Raw genomic sequence first — 15851 nt, 5'->3', positions numbered from 1 at the left:
AGGAGGAAAGAGATAACGTGTAGGGAATAATTTGATTTCATTATGGAGCAACTGGTGTTGGAGGAGCAGATGACATTAAGGTGGTTTTATTTCTTTTATAAGCTGGATGAGAATTAGCCATATTTGAATATTGATAGGAATGATCTAAGAGAGGAGTTGTTAACACCAGAGGTGCAGGTGGAGACTGGGTGGTCGACAGGAAGCCTTACTCACACGCCCCTTCCTTCATAAGAGAAGGGAAAGTTTAGTTGCACATGAGCTGTGTCTATAGGTTTGGTGGGAGGAGCTGGAGTTAATAAAAAGAGCAGACGAAGTATTGAAGATATGAGGAGAGTGGAACAGGTTTAAATGTGCTTGAGAATGTCAAAAAGCTAACTAGTGAAACCCTACCTGGCAGCACTGATGGTCCAGGTGAACTTGGAGATGGTGAAACCATCAGGGTCCAATCTGTTCACTTACATCATTTTAAATGCCTGGACCCAACAGCCGGGAAGCTGAAGACAGACAACTGGATTCATTCAGGTGTGTTTGAGGGGGTTGAGGGTTACTGAAGTGGTTAAAGTGATCGAAGAGCAAAAGTGGAGAAGGAAAAAAAGATCACAGATGGAGTCTAACAGGGTAGGGAAGGAAGAGGGTTAACTGAGAGGTTAAGGGAATGGTGGTCTTGAGGTTCAAGAACGCAAGTCATTGGAGTAGGAGTGAGAGCTGCAGAGGCATGAAGGTTGTGGTCAGAGAGCAGAATGTGAATTTACCATTTCAGAAGTAGTGTGATTATGATGACCAAGTGCACGGTGTAGTCATAAGGAGGAGTGACTGACATGAAATGATGGTTACTGGAACTTAGGATGCAAATGGAAAGCTAGCACCCCATGTGGACACAGGCCACGATCACGGCTCTGGTAGAAAAAGAAAGTGAACCAGATATTAAACCAAAGCGAGATTTTGTTTGAAATCAATTAAGAATTGGGGCACACAAGCTGAATCAGCATTATGTAGAATTAGTTTTGGGTAAAGTCATGACAGGCTCACCTAGAGCCTTGACAGTTATAATGGAGATAAAGGAAACTTCTAAGGGTGAATTATTAATGGTTTCTGGCACGTGACTAGATGAGTGAAGACAGAGAGGTCATTATACTATATCAGAGTAACAAGGACAGTTTTCTTTCTCTCACCTAAGAACCACCTGAGGAACAGAAAAACTGGTCACAAGCAGCAGATGGCAGCAGTTGCTATTGCTAAAGGCCACAGCAAGGTTTTCTTATTTGGGGTTGCATTGCTTTCATAAATTAAAAATAAGTTTATATGGTAGTTCTATATTTAGTTTTCTGAGGTACCTCCATCCTGTTTTCCATAGTGGTTGTACCAATTTACATTCCCACCAACAGTGTAGTAGGTTCCCTTTTCTCCATATCCTCTCCAGCATTTGTTATTTGTGGACTTATTAAATACACAATGGGGAGTTCCCATCGTGGCACAGTGGAAACAACTCCAACTACGAACCATGCATGAGATTGTGTGTTCGATCCCCGGCCTCGCTCAATGGGTTAAGGATCCAGCATTGCCATGGGCTGTGGTGTAGGTCGCAGACACGGCTTGGATCCCACATTGCTGTGGCTGTGGTGGAGGCCAGCAGCTGTAGCTCCGATTGTACCCCTAGCCCGGGAACCTCCATATGCCACTGGTGCAACCCTAAAAAGCAAAAAACCAACAAAAAAAACAAAACCACACAATGGAATACTACTCAGCCACTGAAAAGAACAAAATAATGCCATTTGCAGCAACATGGATGGAACTAGAGATTCTCATACCAAGTGAAGTAAGTCAGAAAGACAAATTCCATATGGTATCATTTACATCTGGAATCTTAATAGATGGCACAAATAAACCTCTCCACAGAAAAGAAACTCATGGGGTTTGAGAACAGACTTGTGGTTGCCAAGGGGGAGGGGGAGGGATTGGGGTGGACTGGGAATCTGGGGTTCATAGATGGAAACTATTGCATTTGGAATGGATAAACAATAAGATCCTGCTGTGTAACACTGGGAACTATATCCAGTGACTTGTGATGGAGCATGATGGTGGATAAGGTGAGAAAGTGTGTGTGTGTGTGTGACTGGATCACTTTGCTGTACAGCAGAACATTGACAGAACACTGTAAACCAATTATAATGAAAAAAATAAAATCTTTTTTTTAAAAGGTTAAACCTCAATTAACTAGAATTTTTGTTCCAAAACGGTGTCTTGCACTCAACTTTTAGAAACGACAAATGACCAAAAAAAATAAATAAAAGGATAATAGGTATTTATTTTTTTTTAAATTCCAGGAGATGTCCCGTATCAGTAAACAGTTCCCTTTCTTGTCCCTTCTGTGAACTCCCTTCAGTTACAATCATTCAGTGCCACATATCTGAAGCATCTGAAAGGCCTCAAATATCAAAAAACAGTAACTTATCCCTGGTATACCATACATTTTAAGGCAGAAGTATTTTCCATAGTGGTAACTACAGAATGTTTGCTGGTTAATCTTTAGTTAACCAGAACCACACATTCTGTAGCTATTCCAGTTAACTGAAGTTTATTGCCATAAGGTCATACTACCAGAGATAGAGAAGTTTCCCTTTTCCTCAGCAGTTTTAAGAAACCTCTGGAACCAACACACCTCACTACCTTCTTTGAAAATATCAAATGAAATACTACTTTGGATGAAAAAAAATTTATATCCTAATTGCCATTTAGAAAATACTTTTTAGGTTGATACTTAAAAGAATTGTGATTTTTTTTAACCCATCTTCCCACAACCATTTGACATACCTTAATTACACACACACTTTTAATGAGATAATCATTTTCAAGGGGGAAAAAACAAATGTTATTTATATAAAACCTTTGCTTTATAAAAGTATAGAAATATCATTCTGCTAGACATACTTCCTATCCCCTCCTAATACAGTGGTACCGTGACAGTGAGGTCATGAATATTTTATTTCTTGGATAGAACTGTGTAGGTGACAGAAAGTATACTTTCAGCAGAAGTGATTCTGTTGGATATCTTTAAAATTTCGAAGTAGTTGTTAGAAATATCTGTATTTTATTCCATTTCTTCGCTGTGTGAGATTATCGCCACCATGTTGAACTGAGGTCTGTGTTCCTAGTCACTGTCATTGTCATCATCGCCATCATCATCTCAGTCTCGGGAATTCTCAGCAGCATCCCCCATACAGACAGACAGGTAGAGTGGTGCAGTTTAGCAATAAAGAATCCAGTCTTAGATTATACCTTTCGATCCTTTTGCTTATATCAGATTATTGCGAATTTTTTTTTTTTTTTTTTTTTTTTTTTGTCTTTTTGCCATTTCTTGGGCCGCTTCCACGGCATATGGAGGTTCCCAGGCTAGGGGTCTAATTGGAGCTGTAGCTGCCGGCCTACACCACAGCTACAGCAACACGGGATCTGAGCCGCGTCTGCAACCTACACCACAGCTCACGGCAACGCCAGATCCTTAACCCACTGAGTGAGACCAGGGATTGAACCCACAACCTCATGGTTCCTAGTCGGATTCGTTAACCACTGCGCCACGACGGGAACTCCAGATTATTGCGAATTTGTACAAATTCCATTTATAGTTTAAAACTGTACTATGTAACCTATTACCATACTATTATAAAATACCCTTTTGTAAATGCATTGAAAATTTCCTTAGGCATTTGTTCAGCTTATTTTTAGCAATATTCCAAATGCTGACAGCCAGATATTTCAAAACTCCAAAGATGAGGTCAGTTTTCTTAATTTTCTGAAATTAGTTATTTGAGTTAAAAGGAATTCTGTAGGAATACTGACCTACCTCATCTTAACGTAACCTTCAAAAGAGTTAAACAGAAACAAAAAACAAACCACCTTTATAAAACAAGGATCTTTCAATTATAAAACTTGCTCAAAGATCATGAGTCAGCTGATCTATGAAATTATACAAGATAAAGCTGAAATAGCTGTTTTTTTTTAAAACAATTAAACCCTGTTCTTTTTTTTCCCTAAGGTTATAAGAAAATGGAAAATCTCCCTTTGAATCATGCAGAGATTTAAATCAACATTTATCTATTTCCTCTAAGAAACTTAAGATGTCGCTTATCTTATAAATATTCATAACACTCAAACTCTTTTTTTGTGGCCAGTTTTTTATGCCTTTGAGACTAGACTGTATGGTACTATTTAGCCAAGATGTATTATAATGCTAAGTTATGTATAAAATATTATTTCTGGTATTTGTCCATCTTCTATCGAAGTGCCATTATTATTGCCAGGGGAACTGAAAAAGAAAAAGACAGTCTTGCTAGCAGTAGGTGTTTCATGCACGACTTTCTTCAGTCCTTTTGTGCCATAGTGGGAATCTGGACCCTAAATGAGAACAAAAGGTTCATTAGTAATTTTCATTGAGTAAGCGCTCACTTTAATGTGATATTCTAATTAGAATAATGATCAACTGTATTTCATTATAGCTCTTGTATAAAAACTTATGCCAAGTCATTTAATGAAAAATGTAGTTTTTGCTACAAGCTAATTAATGACTAAAAATCCTGAATATTGAGCTCAGCTAGTAGAGAACAGTGCATCGTTTTAAGGAAACAATTATTTTGTCTTCTGTCGAACTTTCAAGCTCCTACTCACACAAAGGGCTACTTCTCATGAAGAAGCATGTCTTTCAGAGCAGAGCCGTGCTAAGCTGTGCTCAGAGCGCTCCCAGCTTCCCAGCTTCCCCCTCCCCACAAGCCTGCACCATCAGTGACCTCAGCTTCTGCCCAGAACAGGCTCTCTGTACCATGCAAGAGGAGAACCAGGGCCCCGCCAGCTGGCCTTTGGGAACATTGGGAAGACTCTTACTTTGAGTGTTGCGCACGCCGTGTAGCACACATTGGGCAGGATCTCCACAGGTTCTTTGAACATGACCCTGAATGTGTTAGCAGTCCCGTCACAACTAAATCCAGTATCATTTTGCCCCAGGGTCTGTTTTTTCTCATATTCAATGATCTGTAATTTTAAAAGAGAAGTTAAATTTAAGTTAAATCAACTGAAACGAAGTTTCCCAGAGAAGACTATGAAGCCCACAGGAACAGCAGAGCGGACTACTATATCTCTGTGTTGTCATTTTCCTCTACTATCTCTAACCACCGAAGATGGCTTTACATATGCCGACAGAAAATGCATTCATTGCGTTAAGGACGGGAAGGAGGTCAGATAACTGGGCCTTGGCTGCAGAAGAGCAGAGCTTGGGGTGAGAACTGGTATTTTAGAATGTGTGGATTTTAGATTCCTGAGGGAAATGAGCCCTTACTCCTTGATGGCCTATGTCCTGTTGCTGGGAATTCCTGTAGCATTTCTTACGTAAATACATAAGAAATGAAAATTCTGTCTTTTTGATTTAGTTCCATAGTCTGTGCCAGCCACAGAGGGACACCCAAGGAGTTTCCAGTCATTAGAGAAGACACGTGAACAAGGACAATTCTGTACAGCACCTGCAGGAGGAGAGCCATGGATAAGACGAGGAGGAGGAGAAGAAAAACTGATTTTGTCAGGAAGGAACGAGGCTCCACAGAGGAGGGTTTTAAGATCTCAGGTTAGAGTTTACCAGGTTATGAGAGAAAAGTCTTCCTGCGAGGGGACAGTATGTGCAGAGGCCAAGGCCCACAAAGCCACCTTTTTGCATGTATCAGATAAAAACAGTAATAGTGAAATAGGCTGAACGAGCACATGCAGTGAGAGGTCAGGACAGTGTTTACCCCTCCAGGGACAGTGACCAGAAAAGATCACAAGGGGGACTGCTGGGTTCCTTGACCTGGCTGTTGGTTACACAAGTGTGTTCACAGTTTGTGAAAAGGGAGCCATATGTACCATTTATGGAAATGTGCACAGTTAGCCATCCATATACTCAGATGCAGAACCTGTGGATGTGGAGGGCTGACGGTATATATTTCATATAAGGGACCTGAGCACCTGCAGATTTTGGTATCCATGGGGATTCCTTGGTTGTAGATACTGAGGGATGACTATATATGACAGATCAATGAAAAATTTTTTAGGAGTTCCTGTTGTGGCGCAGCGGAAATGAATCCCACTAGGAACCATGAGGCTGTGGGTTCGATCCGTGGCCTTGCTCAGTGGGTTGAGGATCTGGTGTTGCCCTGAACTGTGGTGTAGGTTGCAGATGCAGCTCAGATCTGGCGTGGCTGTGACTGTGGCTGTGGCTGACAGCTGCACCTCCGGTTAGACTCCTAGCCTGGGAACCTCCATACCACAAGTGTGGCACTAAAAAGCAAAAAAAATAAATAAAATAAATAAATTTTTTTTTTTCTTTAAAAAGACATGATGATTTCCTGGAATAAAGTAGTAAGACGCAGGGTTTAGTTGGGGGAGGATAAACTAGAGCAAGCTATTTTACTTCTCTGAGCCTGTTTTCTCTTTTAATTTGGGAAAAAACCTGGTTTGCCTTCTTCCTAAGGATATTATGCAAATCAAAATATAAACTACAGCAACCATGTTAGCAGCAGACGTTAGACACTTTACATGCATCGTCTCAACCAGTCCTGCAGAACTCTAAGGGAGATACCACTATACCACAGCAGACGAGGAAACCGAGGCCTGGAGAGGTTACATAATTTGCCCACAGTCATACCCTGGAGGAGGGAGAGCTGAGATTCCAACCCAGGCAGTCTGTCTGGATGGTGCATGAGACTGGCTACTACTAGGGGGAAGAAAATGAAGAGAAGTCCTACTTGTCTTCACTCTAGAGTGTTTATGTCTTCTCACTGTAATATGCTACAACCATGATACCCTCCCTCAGTTTGTACACAAGGAGTCTGGTGGCTTTGCTGTAATACATGTGAGCTGCCCTGAAGGAAGGGTGGGGTTCCACAACAAAAGACGCTGAAGTAGGTCCTCACTCCTTCCCAGGCCTGCAGCTTATACAGTCAGCTTAAGTGGGTTTGTGGGTCTTACTGTATATCTTGGAAACTAATGAAGTATTTTGGTCACAGAGTTCACCAATGTTTTTACTATTAAAAATGGTATATTAATAACATTGTTTACTTTCTCATTTCTGTTTTTATGTTTTAAGTACATAATACATCATAAGTACAGTATTACGTAGGTATATGTGTATAGTTTGTAAATAAAAGTACAATGTAGATGTGTTTCAAAAATATTTTTTTTTTTTTGGTCTTTGTGTCTTTTCTAGGGCTGCACCCACGGCATATGGAGGTTCCCAGGCTAGGGGTCTAATCGGAGCTGTAGCTGCCGGCCTATACCAGAGCAATTTGGGATCCAAGCTGCATTTGCGAACTACACCCTGTTCACGTCAATGCCGGATCCTTAGTCCACTGAGAGAGGTCAGGGATCAAATCCACAACCTAATGGTTCCTAGTCAGATTCGTTACCCAAAGAGCCACAGCAGGAACTCCTCAAAAATAATTTTAATACCTTGATTGTGCAATCAAAAGTGAGGAGAACACTGGCTGACTAGACTAGGTAATGGTGCCATCTCTGAAAGAACTGAGGTGGAGCGGCCCTAAAGAATGGGCAGGGTAGTCAGACAATCAGAAATCAGAGGTGTTACTAGTAGTGTTAGCAATTGGGGGGTAGGGGATGGATTAGGGTTTGGGATTGGCATATACACACTGAGGCATATGGAATGACTGGCCAGTGGGGACCTGCTGTATAGTACAGGGAACTCTACCCAATATTCTGTGATCATCTATGTGGGAAAAGAATCTGAAAGAGAATGGATGTGTGCACATGTATAAATGAATCACTTTGTTGTACAGCAGAAATAATCGCAACACTATAAATCAACTATAATTCAATATAACTTCAAAAAAGGAAAAAAAAAAAGAAATTTAGACAATTTTAGGACCTAGAGTTCAAAGTACCATGAAAAAAGCAGGTGAGTATTTTGAGACAATCAATACACAGCAGGAATGACTAACAGAAGGGTTTCCTGGACAAAGGAGAGCTCCTTGTATGTTAATGTTTCTATTAGACATGGGACGCCAAATTTCTGAAACTACATGTTTTTTTTTTTTTTTTTTTTTTGCTTTTTTTTCTTTAGGGTCTCACCCACAGCATTTGGAGATTTCAACTCACTGAGTGAGGCCAGCGATCAAACCTGTGTACTCGTGGATGCTAGTCAGATTTGTTTCCACTGAGCCACGACGGGAACTCCTGAAACTACATTTTTTTATATCAATTGTAAAACAGATAAATCCCTCTAGATTTAAAATGCTACTAATAGGCTTTTTGATGCTTCTGATAATTATACGAAAATTTGGATTTCACTGAAAGTAAAATTACACTTGTTATATATTTCAGATGATATATAGAGGGGAAAAAAGTGTACCTGTATATTCACTTGATAATCCGTGGGACCATGAATAGATCCATATAAACCAAATCCAACTATAGAGATTCTTCGATTAACTGTGAACCTGAGAGAGTGAAGCCAAACGTAAAACATGAATAACTCAGTAAAAAGCATTCATATTCTGAAGGCTTATACGTTTCAAAGTGCTACTCAAGACACCTAACTTTGCTTACAAAAAAGAAAATATTACACAGCCTTGGAAATATCATCTGCTTACCAAAAAATTCTTGCTAGAGTAAAACTTACTGGGAACTTAAGGAGAATCTTTTTTTGTACTGTACATTTTTGAGCCAAGGAATTTATTTAACCTAAATAAATTACACTTTTGCTGTAATAATCTTATTCTAAATCTGACTTTGTATATCTCCTTCATGAACAGAGACTCGTCAGCCGTCAGGCCTGAGGTGCAGCATCCCAAACTATGATGATTCATTGGCTTGACAAATACTTCCTGAGGGGCTGTCAGCCTGAAGAACTGGGCCTGGCACTGGGGAATTACTGGTCAACAAGACAGCCTCTGCCCCTACTGCACCTCTGGCCTAGAGGAGGATCCTGATAATAAACAGTAAGCAAAGTAATAAATCATTAATTATAAATTACGCTAAGAGTTGTGAAGGAAGCAGGCTGCTATAACGGAATTGGTGGCAGAGGGCTGGGGACAGGACCTAAGTTACACAGGTAGATCAGAGTGAGGTTTCATACTAGAAATCACAGTTAAGAAATGGATCTACCTTACTTCGTTTTATAAAAACTAGCATCAAACACAAATGGCACTGAAAGACTTGTAATAAGGAGTGATCTATACTATTAAGCATTGATCTCTAACATTTCATACTTTGAGAACTAAAGTAACAAGTTCAATTTTTATTATTATTACAACTACACCATTACCACTTTATGAGCACTTCCTGTGCGAGGCACTGAGCTTCAGTCCTTCACACATTATTTCCTTTAACCATCATAGCAGCTCTATAAACTAAGTAACAGAGTATCATTTTTATTATCTTCAGTTTTTATAGTTGATGAAACTGAGGTTTAGATTAACCTGCCTGGATTCAGGCAGAAATTAACCTGCCTGAATGAGAGCCGGAGCATTCCAGGTCGGCGCGGATCTAAAGCTCACTTTTTTTTTTGTCTTTTTTTTTTAGGGCAGCACCAAGACATACGGAGGTTCCCAGGCTAAGGGAGGTTCCCAGGCTAAGGGTTGAATCGGTGGTGTAGCTGGCCTACACCACAGCAATGCCAGATCCAAACCACATCTGAGACCTACACCACAGCTCACAGCAACACTGAATCCTTAACTCACTGAGTGAGGCCAGGGATCAAACTTGTGTCCTCATGGATGCTAGTCAGATTTGTTTCCACTAAGCCACGATGGGAACTCCCTAAAGCTCACACTCTTAACCACTACATTAAATCCCCAGTATGAGGACCACCTTAGAATTTTTTACATTATTTATATTATAGATTTTTATTATAGAAAACCAATATATTCTGTTTAAAAAGTTAGAAAATGCAGGTAAACAAACAAGAGGAAAAAATTTAAAGCATCCCTAAATCTGCCATCCAGAGATAACTCCATCTTCAGTGTAGTGCATTTCCTTTTCAGACTTTTAGTTCTATTTTTTAACAACAGAAAAACAGACTTTTTCCCCCCATGTCTGTATGTGTATTTGTGTATTATTTTTAAAAACCATGCCGGAAAAAATATATATTTGTAACGTCTATTTCATATAAAAAGGTAAAAGATTACTACTGATTAATTATATTTAAATAATTCCTACTTGTTAAGATAAACTAAGTTATTTGCATTTTTGTTGTTAAATAACAATGCCATAATGAACAATCTTACAGCTACATCTTTTTTTTTTTCATTTTAGGGCCACATGTGTGGCATATGAAAGTTCCCAGGCTAGGGGTCAAATCTGAGCTACAGCTGCCAGCCTGCACCTCAGCCACAGCAATGCAGGATCTGAGCCTTGTCTGCGACCTACACCACAGCTCACAGCAACACCAGATCCTTAACCCACTGAGCGAGGCCAGGAATTAAACCTGCGTCCTCATGGTTACTAGTTGGGTTCGTTATCACAAGGGGAAAGACCTTGTGGTTCACTGAGCCACCAGGGGAACTCCTAGCTAAATCATTTTGCAAAGCCTTAATTGTTTCCTTAGAATAAATTCCTGGAAGTAGATTTTCTGAGGAAAATGAGAGGCATAATCCTAAGGCTTTACAAAAACTTTCTCAAAATGCTTTCTGGGAGGATTATAAACTTTATACGTAACAAAGAATGGCGATCATTTCTTCTCACTCTCAACAACTATGAGTATTTTCATTTGTTTTTGCTGTTGAGAAACTGATGAATGACAAATTCTATTTACATTGTGTCAACTATGAATGAGTTAACATAATACATTTGCTCCTATGCTCAACTGTCTACTGGATTTTCTCTTCAATGAAAAATCCACTCAATTTCTTTTCCCATTTTTCTCTGCCGATGAGTGTCTTTCTGTGTGGATTTGAAAGACCATGTTATATAGTTATTACACATTTTTCTAGGAGTATCCATTACAAGAAGTTTCCTATTTGCCATTTATCTTTTAACTTTACAATGGTTTTGGATGTAAAATTTTTATTTGTAGTCAAATTATGATCTATGCCAAGTTTAGAGAGGTTCATGATAAATAAACATCCTGTTTTGGCACTGAGGTTTCATTTTTTTTAATGTTAAAATTTTAATTTATAAAAATATTGGTAGATGGCATTGGTAAAGATCGAACTTTATTTTCCCGGTGGTTAATCCTTCCCTCACATTCTAAATATTCATTTATGTTAGGTTGGTTCCTGAACGCTAGTATTCTATTAACTTATTATAGTTTTATAATACTTTTCAGAAAGTTTGATCCATACCACTCTTTTTAAAAAAGAAATATTTACTCTTATAGATTAATTTTAGAATAATTTTGCCAACCCTCTCCCTCCCTTCCAAAAACATGCCACTTCTACAAAGAACTGCACAACATACGGAAGTTAGTTGAAAGACACTATCTGATTCTGGTTGAAGTTCTTCAGTTCTTTATACAGATACCATACTCTACATTTCCTATAGGATATAATCCTGCTAGTCTATGTTGTTACTGTTAAACAAGTGGGATCTGTTTTTACTCAACATAACTGAAAATTTAAACATTAAAAATTTTCTTATTGTGGCAAAATATATAAAAAATATACGATTCAATGGCATTAAGTACATTTGCGTTGATAACCATTCACCACCACCCATCTCTGTAACTGAATTCTGACAACATACAGGACATTACTGGTTTTTGCATTTATACTTTGTAAATGGCCACGATTCCTTTTTACTGGTTTTAACAGATTTGTGCTGATCCTGAGGCTGTTTGGGTGGACTAGCTGCTCTCAAAAGAAGTCCTAGCTCCAAGGAGGCTTGCTGTTTCCACTAGGATATGGGGAGCTGCCGGGAGGGAGATAGGGACACCAGCTCTACTGCAATACTCAAGACAGTCTCCCAAAACGAAGAATCCCAATTAACTTTCAAGTGTCTTGTCAGAATTCACGTAGATGAAAAACTTGTTTTTAACTACAAGACTTGAGCCTAATTTCATTTTATTTATAAACCAAAGATTTTTAGGCAATTTTAGTATTTACTGACTTTTATAAGAGGCAACTATTATGTTTTATAAACAGAGGAAATAACATGCAGTAATGCTCATTATTTGTGGTAGTTATAGTCTATAGTTGCTGCTGACACAGAATTAGCAAACACTAAACTACTGTTCTTAGGGGGACTATGTACATAAACACACCCCCCCCCCACTTATATGGATTATAATCTTAAATCCTAAAGTATCTCATTCTAGTATATTCTGTTTTATTTTACAAAAGAGAAGATGGAACTAAGAAGTGTTAAGTGATTTGCATAAGGCCACCCCACTAACACATGCCAGAGTTGGGATTCAACCTATCCAAACAGCTCGAGAGCTGCAGTGTCTTGCACTACACTGCCCGCCGCTGTCTCCGTCTATGTAGGAGAGCTCAAATAGGAGGGCAGAGGATTGCCTTGTTTGATCTCACAAAGAACATGCGGCTGGACAACTCAGATCTTTCCTGTGAACAACTGAGAAAGCATTGCTGGTATTGATCTGGAGGTTAACCATAAATTTTACTGAGTAGATGAGTCCTCAAATATAGAAAGTGGATGAATAGGATTTATTGTACTTTGCTTTATTTGAAACCTTTAAAGAAAATGACAAAACTGCCAGCAGTGCTGCTCATGGAATTTGCGACATGAACACACCCTGCACTGTAGCCGTCTAGGCGGGCTGGTGTGTACTGCTTGCTTGTTTGTCTTCTGGTGCTGCACAAATATCCACCTACTGAAATATGTATTTCATTTTACTATCAGTTACATTTATTGTCCTTTACATTACAACTAGGTCATTATATCACTTAACAATGAAATATATTATCTATGAATTTCATCCCAGGTTAGTACAGGGAGAATACAAAATATTTATTATAAAAGAGAGAACTAGGTCTGATGGAGTACAGAACTGCTAATGTAAATAACGTTATCTGCAAATAATGAAAAAGACTTCTTCCTTTTCAAGATTTCTTTTTCCTTTATGCTCTCATTTCTTTATCCCTTACAACTACATCAATCAGAATTATAGGAACACTGCTGAAAAAGCAGCAAGGTTAGCAGGCATCCCTATTTTGAGGTTTCAACAGTTAAAGAAGTATTCTTCTAGACCTAGCCTATTAACGGCTATAGCGGGACCAAGGGTGAAATTTTATCAAGTCTTTTTGACACCTATTGAAATAAACTGGTTTTTTCTTTGACCTGCTACCATGGTGAATTACAGTAATACATTTCTTAGTATTGAGCCATTCTTTCCATTTCCAAATAAATTCTATTTGCTTTTATAGTATTATTCTTCTAAGGTACTGCTTGATTCAATATGCTATTTTACATAGAATTCCTTCCTGTGAGACTGACCTAGAAAATTTTTTGTCTTGTCAGGTTTCTGTATAAGGGTTATGCTTCTTTCAGTAATTAACCAAGAAGTATTTTTCTTCTTTTAATGCTCAAGGAAACAATCTGTTCCCTGAAGGTTTGATAAAACTCACCTGTCAAAACCACCTTGAAGGGACAGTTCTTTGATAACTTTTAATTTCTTCCATGGTAATTGGTCTATTCAGGTTTCTTCTTCAGTCAATTTTGATAATTTATATTTGCCTACAAAATGATCCATTCCATCAAGATGTTCAATTTATTAGCACAGAGTAAACCCAGAATCAAAATAAAAATTTCCTCAGTATATAATTATATTCCCATTATGATCTGCAAATGTATGTTTTCTTTTTTATTTTTGTCAGAGGTTTACTTATTTCATTTTTTTTTCCAGGAAAACGGCTTATGGATTTAACAATTCTATTTTTAATTCATTAATTTCTATATTTATCTATTTCCTTTCTCTTCTTCTTCTTTTTTTTTCTTTTTTTTTTTGCTACCCTGCTGCACCTGGGATTTCTGGGCCAGGGACTGAATCTGAGTCAGAGTTGTGACCTACGCCACAGCTGCGGCAATCCCAAATCCCTCACCCACTGTGTCAGCTGGGGATCAAATCTGCATCCCTGCCGCTGTTGAGACACCACTGATCCCACTGCACCGCAGTGGGAACTCCATTTCCTTTCTCTTTTCTTATGGTTCTTTTGCTATTCATTTTCCAGCTTCTTGGACTAAATGCTTACATCATTTATTTCTATTCTAACTTACTTAGTAAAAGTAGTTAATTATTGGGAGTTCCCTGGTGGCCTAGTGGTTAGGACTTGGCACTTTCACCACAGTGGCCCAAGTTCAACTCCTGGTCTGGGGAGTGAGATCCCACATCAAGCCACTGCTGGCCATGACCACCCCCCCCCCCCAATTATTGCTAATTCTCTGTGTGACACTTATAGCCTCATCCCATAAGTTTTCTTTTATTTATTTATTTATTTATTGCTTTTTTAGGACCGAACCCTTGGCATATGGAGGTTCCCAGGCTAGGGGTCTAATTGGAGCTACAGCTGCCAGCCTACGCCACAGCCACAGCCACACAAGATCTGAGCCGCGTCTGCGACCTACACCACAGCTCACAGTAACGCCAGTTCCTTAACCCACTGAGCAAAGCCAGGGATCAAACCTGCAACCTCATGGTTCCTAGTTGGGTTCGTTTCCACTGCACCACGATGGGAACGCCAAGTTTTCATTTATAGTATTCTCCTTACTAAATATTCTACAAACGCATTTTTATTTCCATTTTAACTCAATATTTCTAAGAGTTTTCTCTTCCCTGGAGTTCTAATTTTAAACAAATTTGTTGTTAGTTTCTCATTTTATACCAAAGTGCTATTAATACTAAATAAGTGAAAATCCAAAAGGCCTGTCTTAAGGTAGTATGTAGTTGTTAATCCCAAACTCCTAATTTATCCCTTTCTCCCATGTTTCCCCTTTGGTAACCATAAACTTGATTTTGAGATCTTAAGTCTGTTTTTGTTTTATAAATAAGTTCATTTGAAAAAAAGGCATTTTTTAAAAAATGTAAACAAGTACTTATTCTATTTCAATATTTAACCTAAGGAAACACAGTAGGGGAAATATCATTTCCACCAGGATTATATGCATGCATCTTGTAAGATTTAAATTTTTTCCATTCAAAGTTGTTACAAACGTATAGTAAGATATTTTCCATGCAGTGTCTGTACAAAGAAAAAACTCACACTAAACAGAGCAAGATTAAATGTCTTAAATTATAGCTCTAAGACTGTAAAAACAGTCTTTGATCAATCAAGGTCTAGACTTCAGCTCACCAACAGTGGCAATCCAAACAAAACTCATGTACAAGGAGGCCCAATTCGATCCTTTCTAATGTCTCCTAAGAGATCCCCTCACTCATAATTCAGTGGGGAGACAAATAAGCCTCACTGACTCCCTGACTACTGTCCTAAGTTAGAAACATATTAAACAAAGTATAAAATAAAATGTGGCTAATTTTCTCCCACAGTATGAGCATAAAAGCCAAATGCTAACTACTAGCCCACCGCACCCCAAGTCTATAATAAGACAGATACCTGATTCGATCGCTTGTTCCACTGTAACCCCAGCGGCTCTCTACTTGCTGGAATCTATTGATGCAGCATTCCTTTCCTCTGAGGCAGCATCTTGGTCGATCAATGTATTCAACTCGGGGCTTAGGGTTGACAGTAAAATGAAGGAAGAGATTTACTACTTCACGATCTGACAGAATTCCAGACTGAGCAGGACCTGTACAAATAAAAATATAAACCTCAATTAAAGCTACTTCATTGCAACTCCTAACTTTTTTATTCCACATAATAATATGAACTCAAATCTGGAAAGTGTAAAGTAATAATGAGGTAGAG

General features: G+C 38.7%; 1 protein-coding gene across 2 annotated transcripts in view; it reads right to left on the bottom strand.

Moving 5' to 3' along the window:
• Nucleotides 1-2285: 2285 nt before the first annotated feature.
• The window catches only part of BTBD1 (BTB domain containing 1), a 49261-nt gene continuing 35695 nt past the window's right edge, over nt 2286-15851 (bottom strand). Inside the window, exons 5-9 of one of the 2 annotated variants that reach the window (XR_014810411.1) lie at nt 15540-15732; nt 13557-13665; nt 8384-8471; nt 4876-5022; nt 2286-4392 (exon numbers count right to left, since the gene is read on the bottom strand). Coding sequence is in view for 1 of the 2 variants with exons in the window: in XM_001929165.6 (XP_001929200.1) it covers nt 4234-4392; nt 4876-5022; nt 8384-8471; nt 15540-15732 (587 nt within the window). In the remaining variant the exon portion in view is untranslated. The remainder of the gene's footprint in view (nt 4393-4875; nt 5023-8383; nt 8472-13556; nt 13666-15539; nt 15733-15851) is intronic. The other variant, XM_001929165.6, reaches the window with a different exon arrangement.

Source organism: Sus scrofa, chromosome 7 (assembly GCF_054392235.1).
Source record: "Sus scrofa isolate SSC_HxYL_T2T_F1_AM1 chromosome 7, Sscrofa_HxYL_maternal_Yorkshire_Landrace_v2.0, whole genome shotgun sequence".
NCBI lineage: Eukaryota > Metazoa > Chordata > Mammalia > Artiodactyla > Suidae > Sus > Sus scrofa.
The sequence above is the reverse complement of the archived record's forward strand: the minus strand, read 5'-3'. Positions and strand labels throughout refer to the sequence as shown.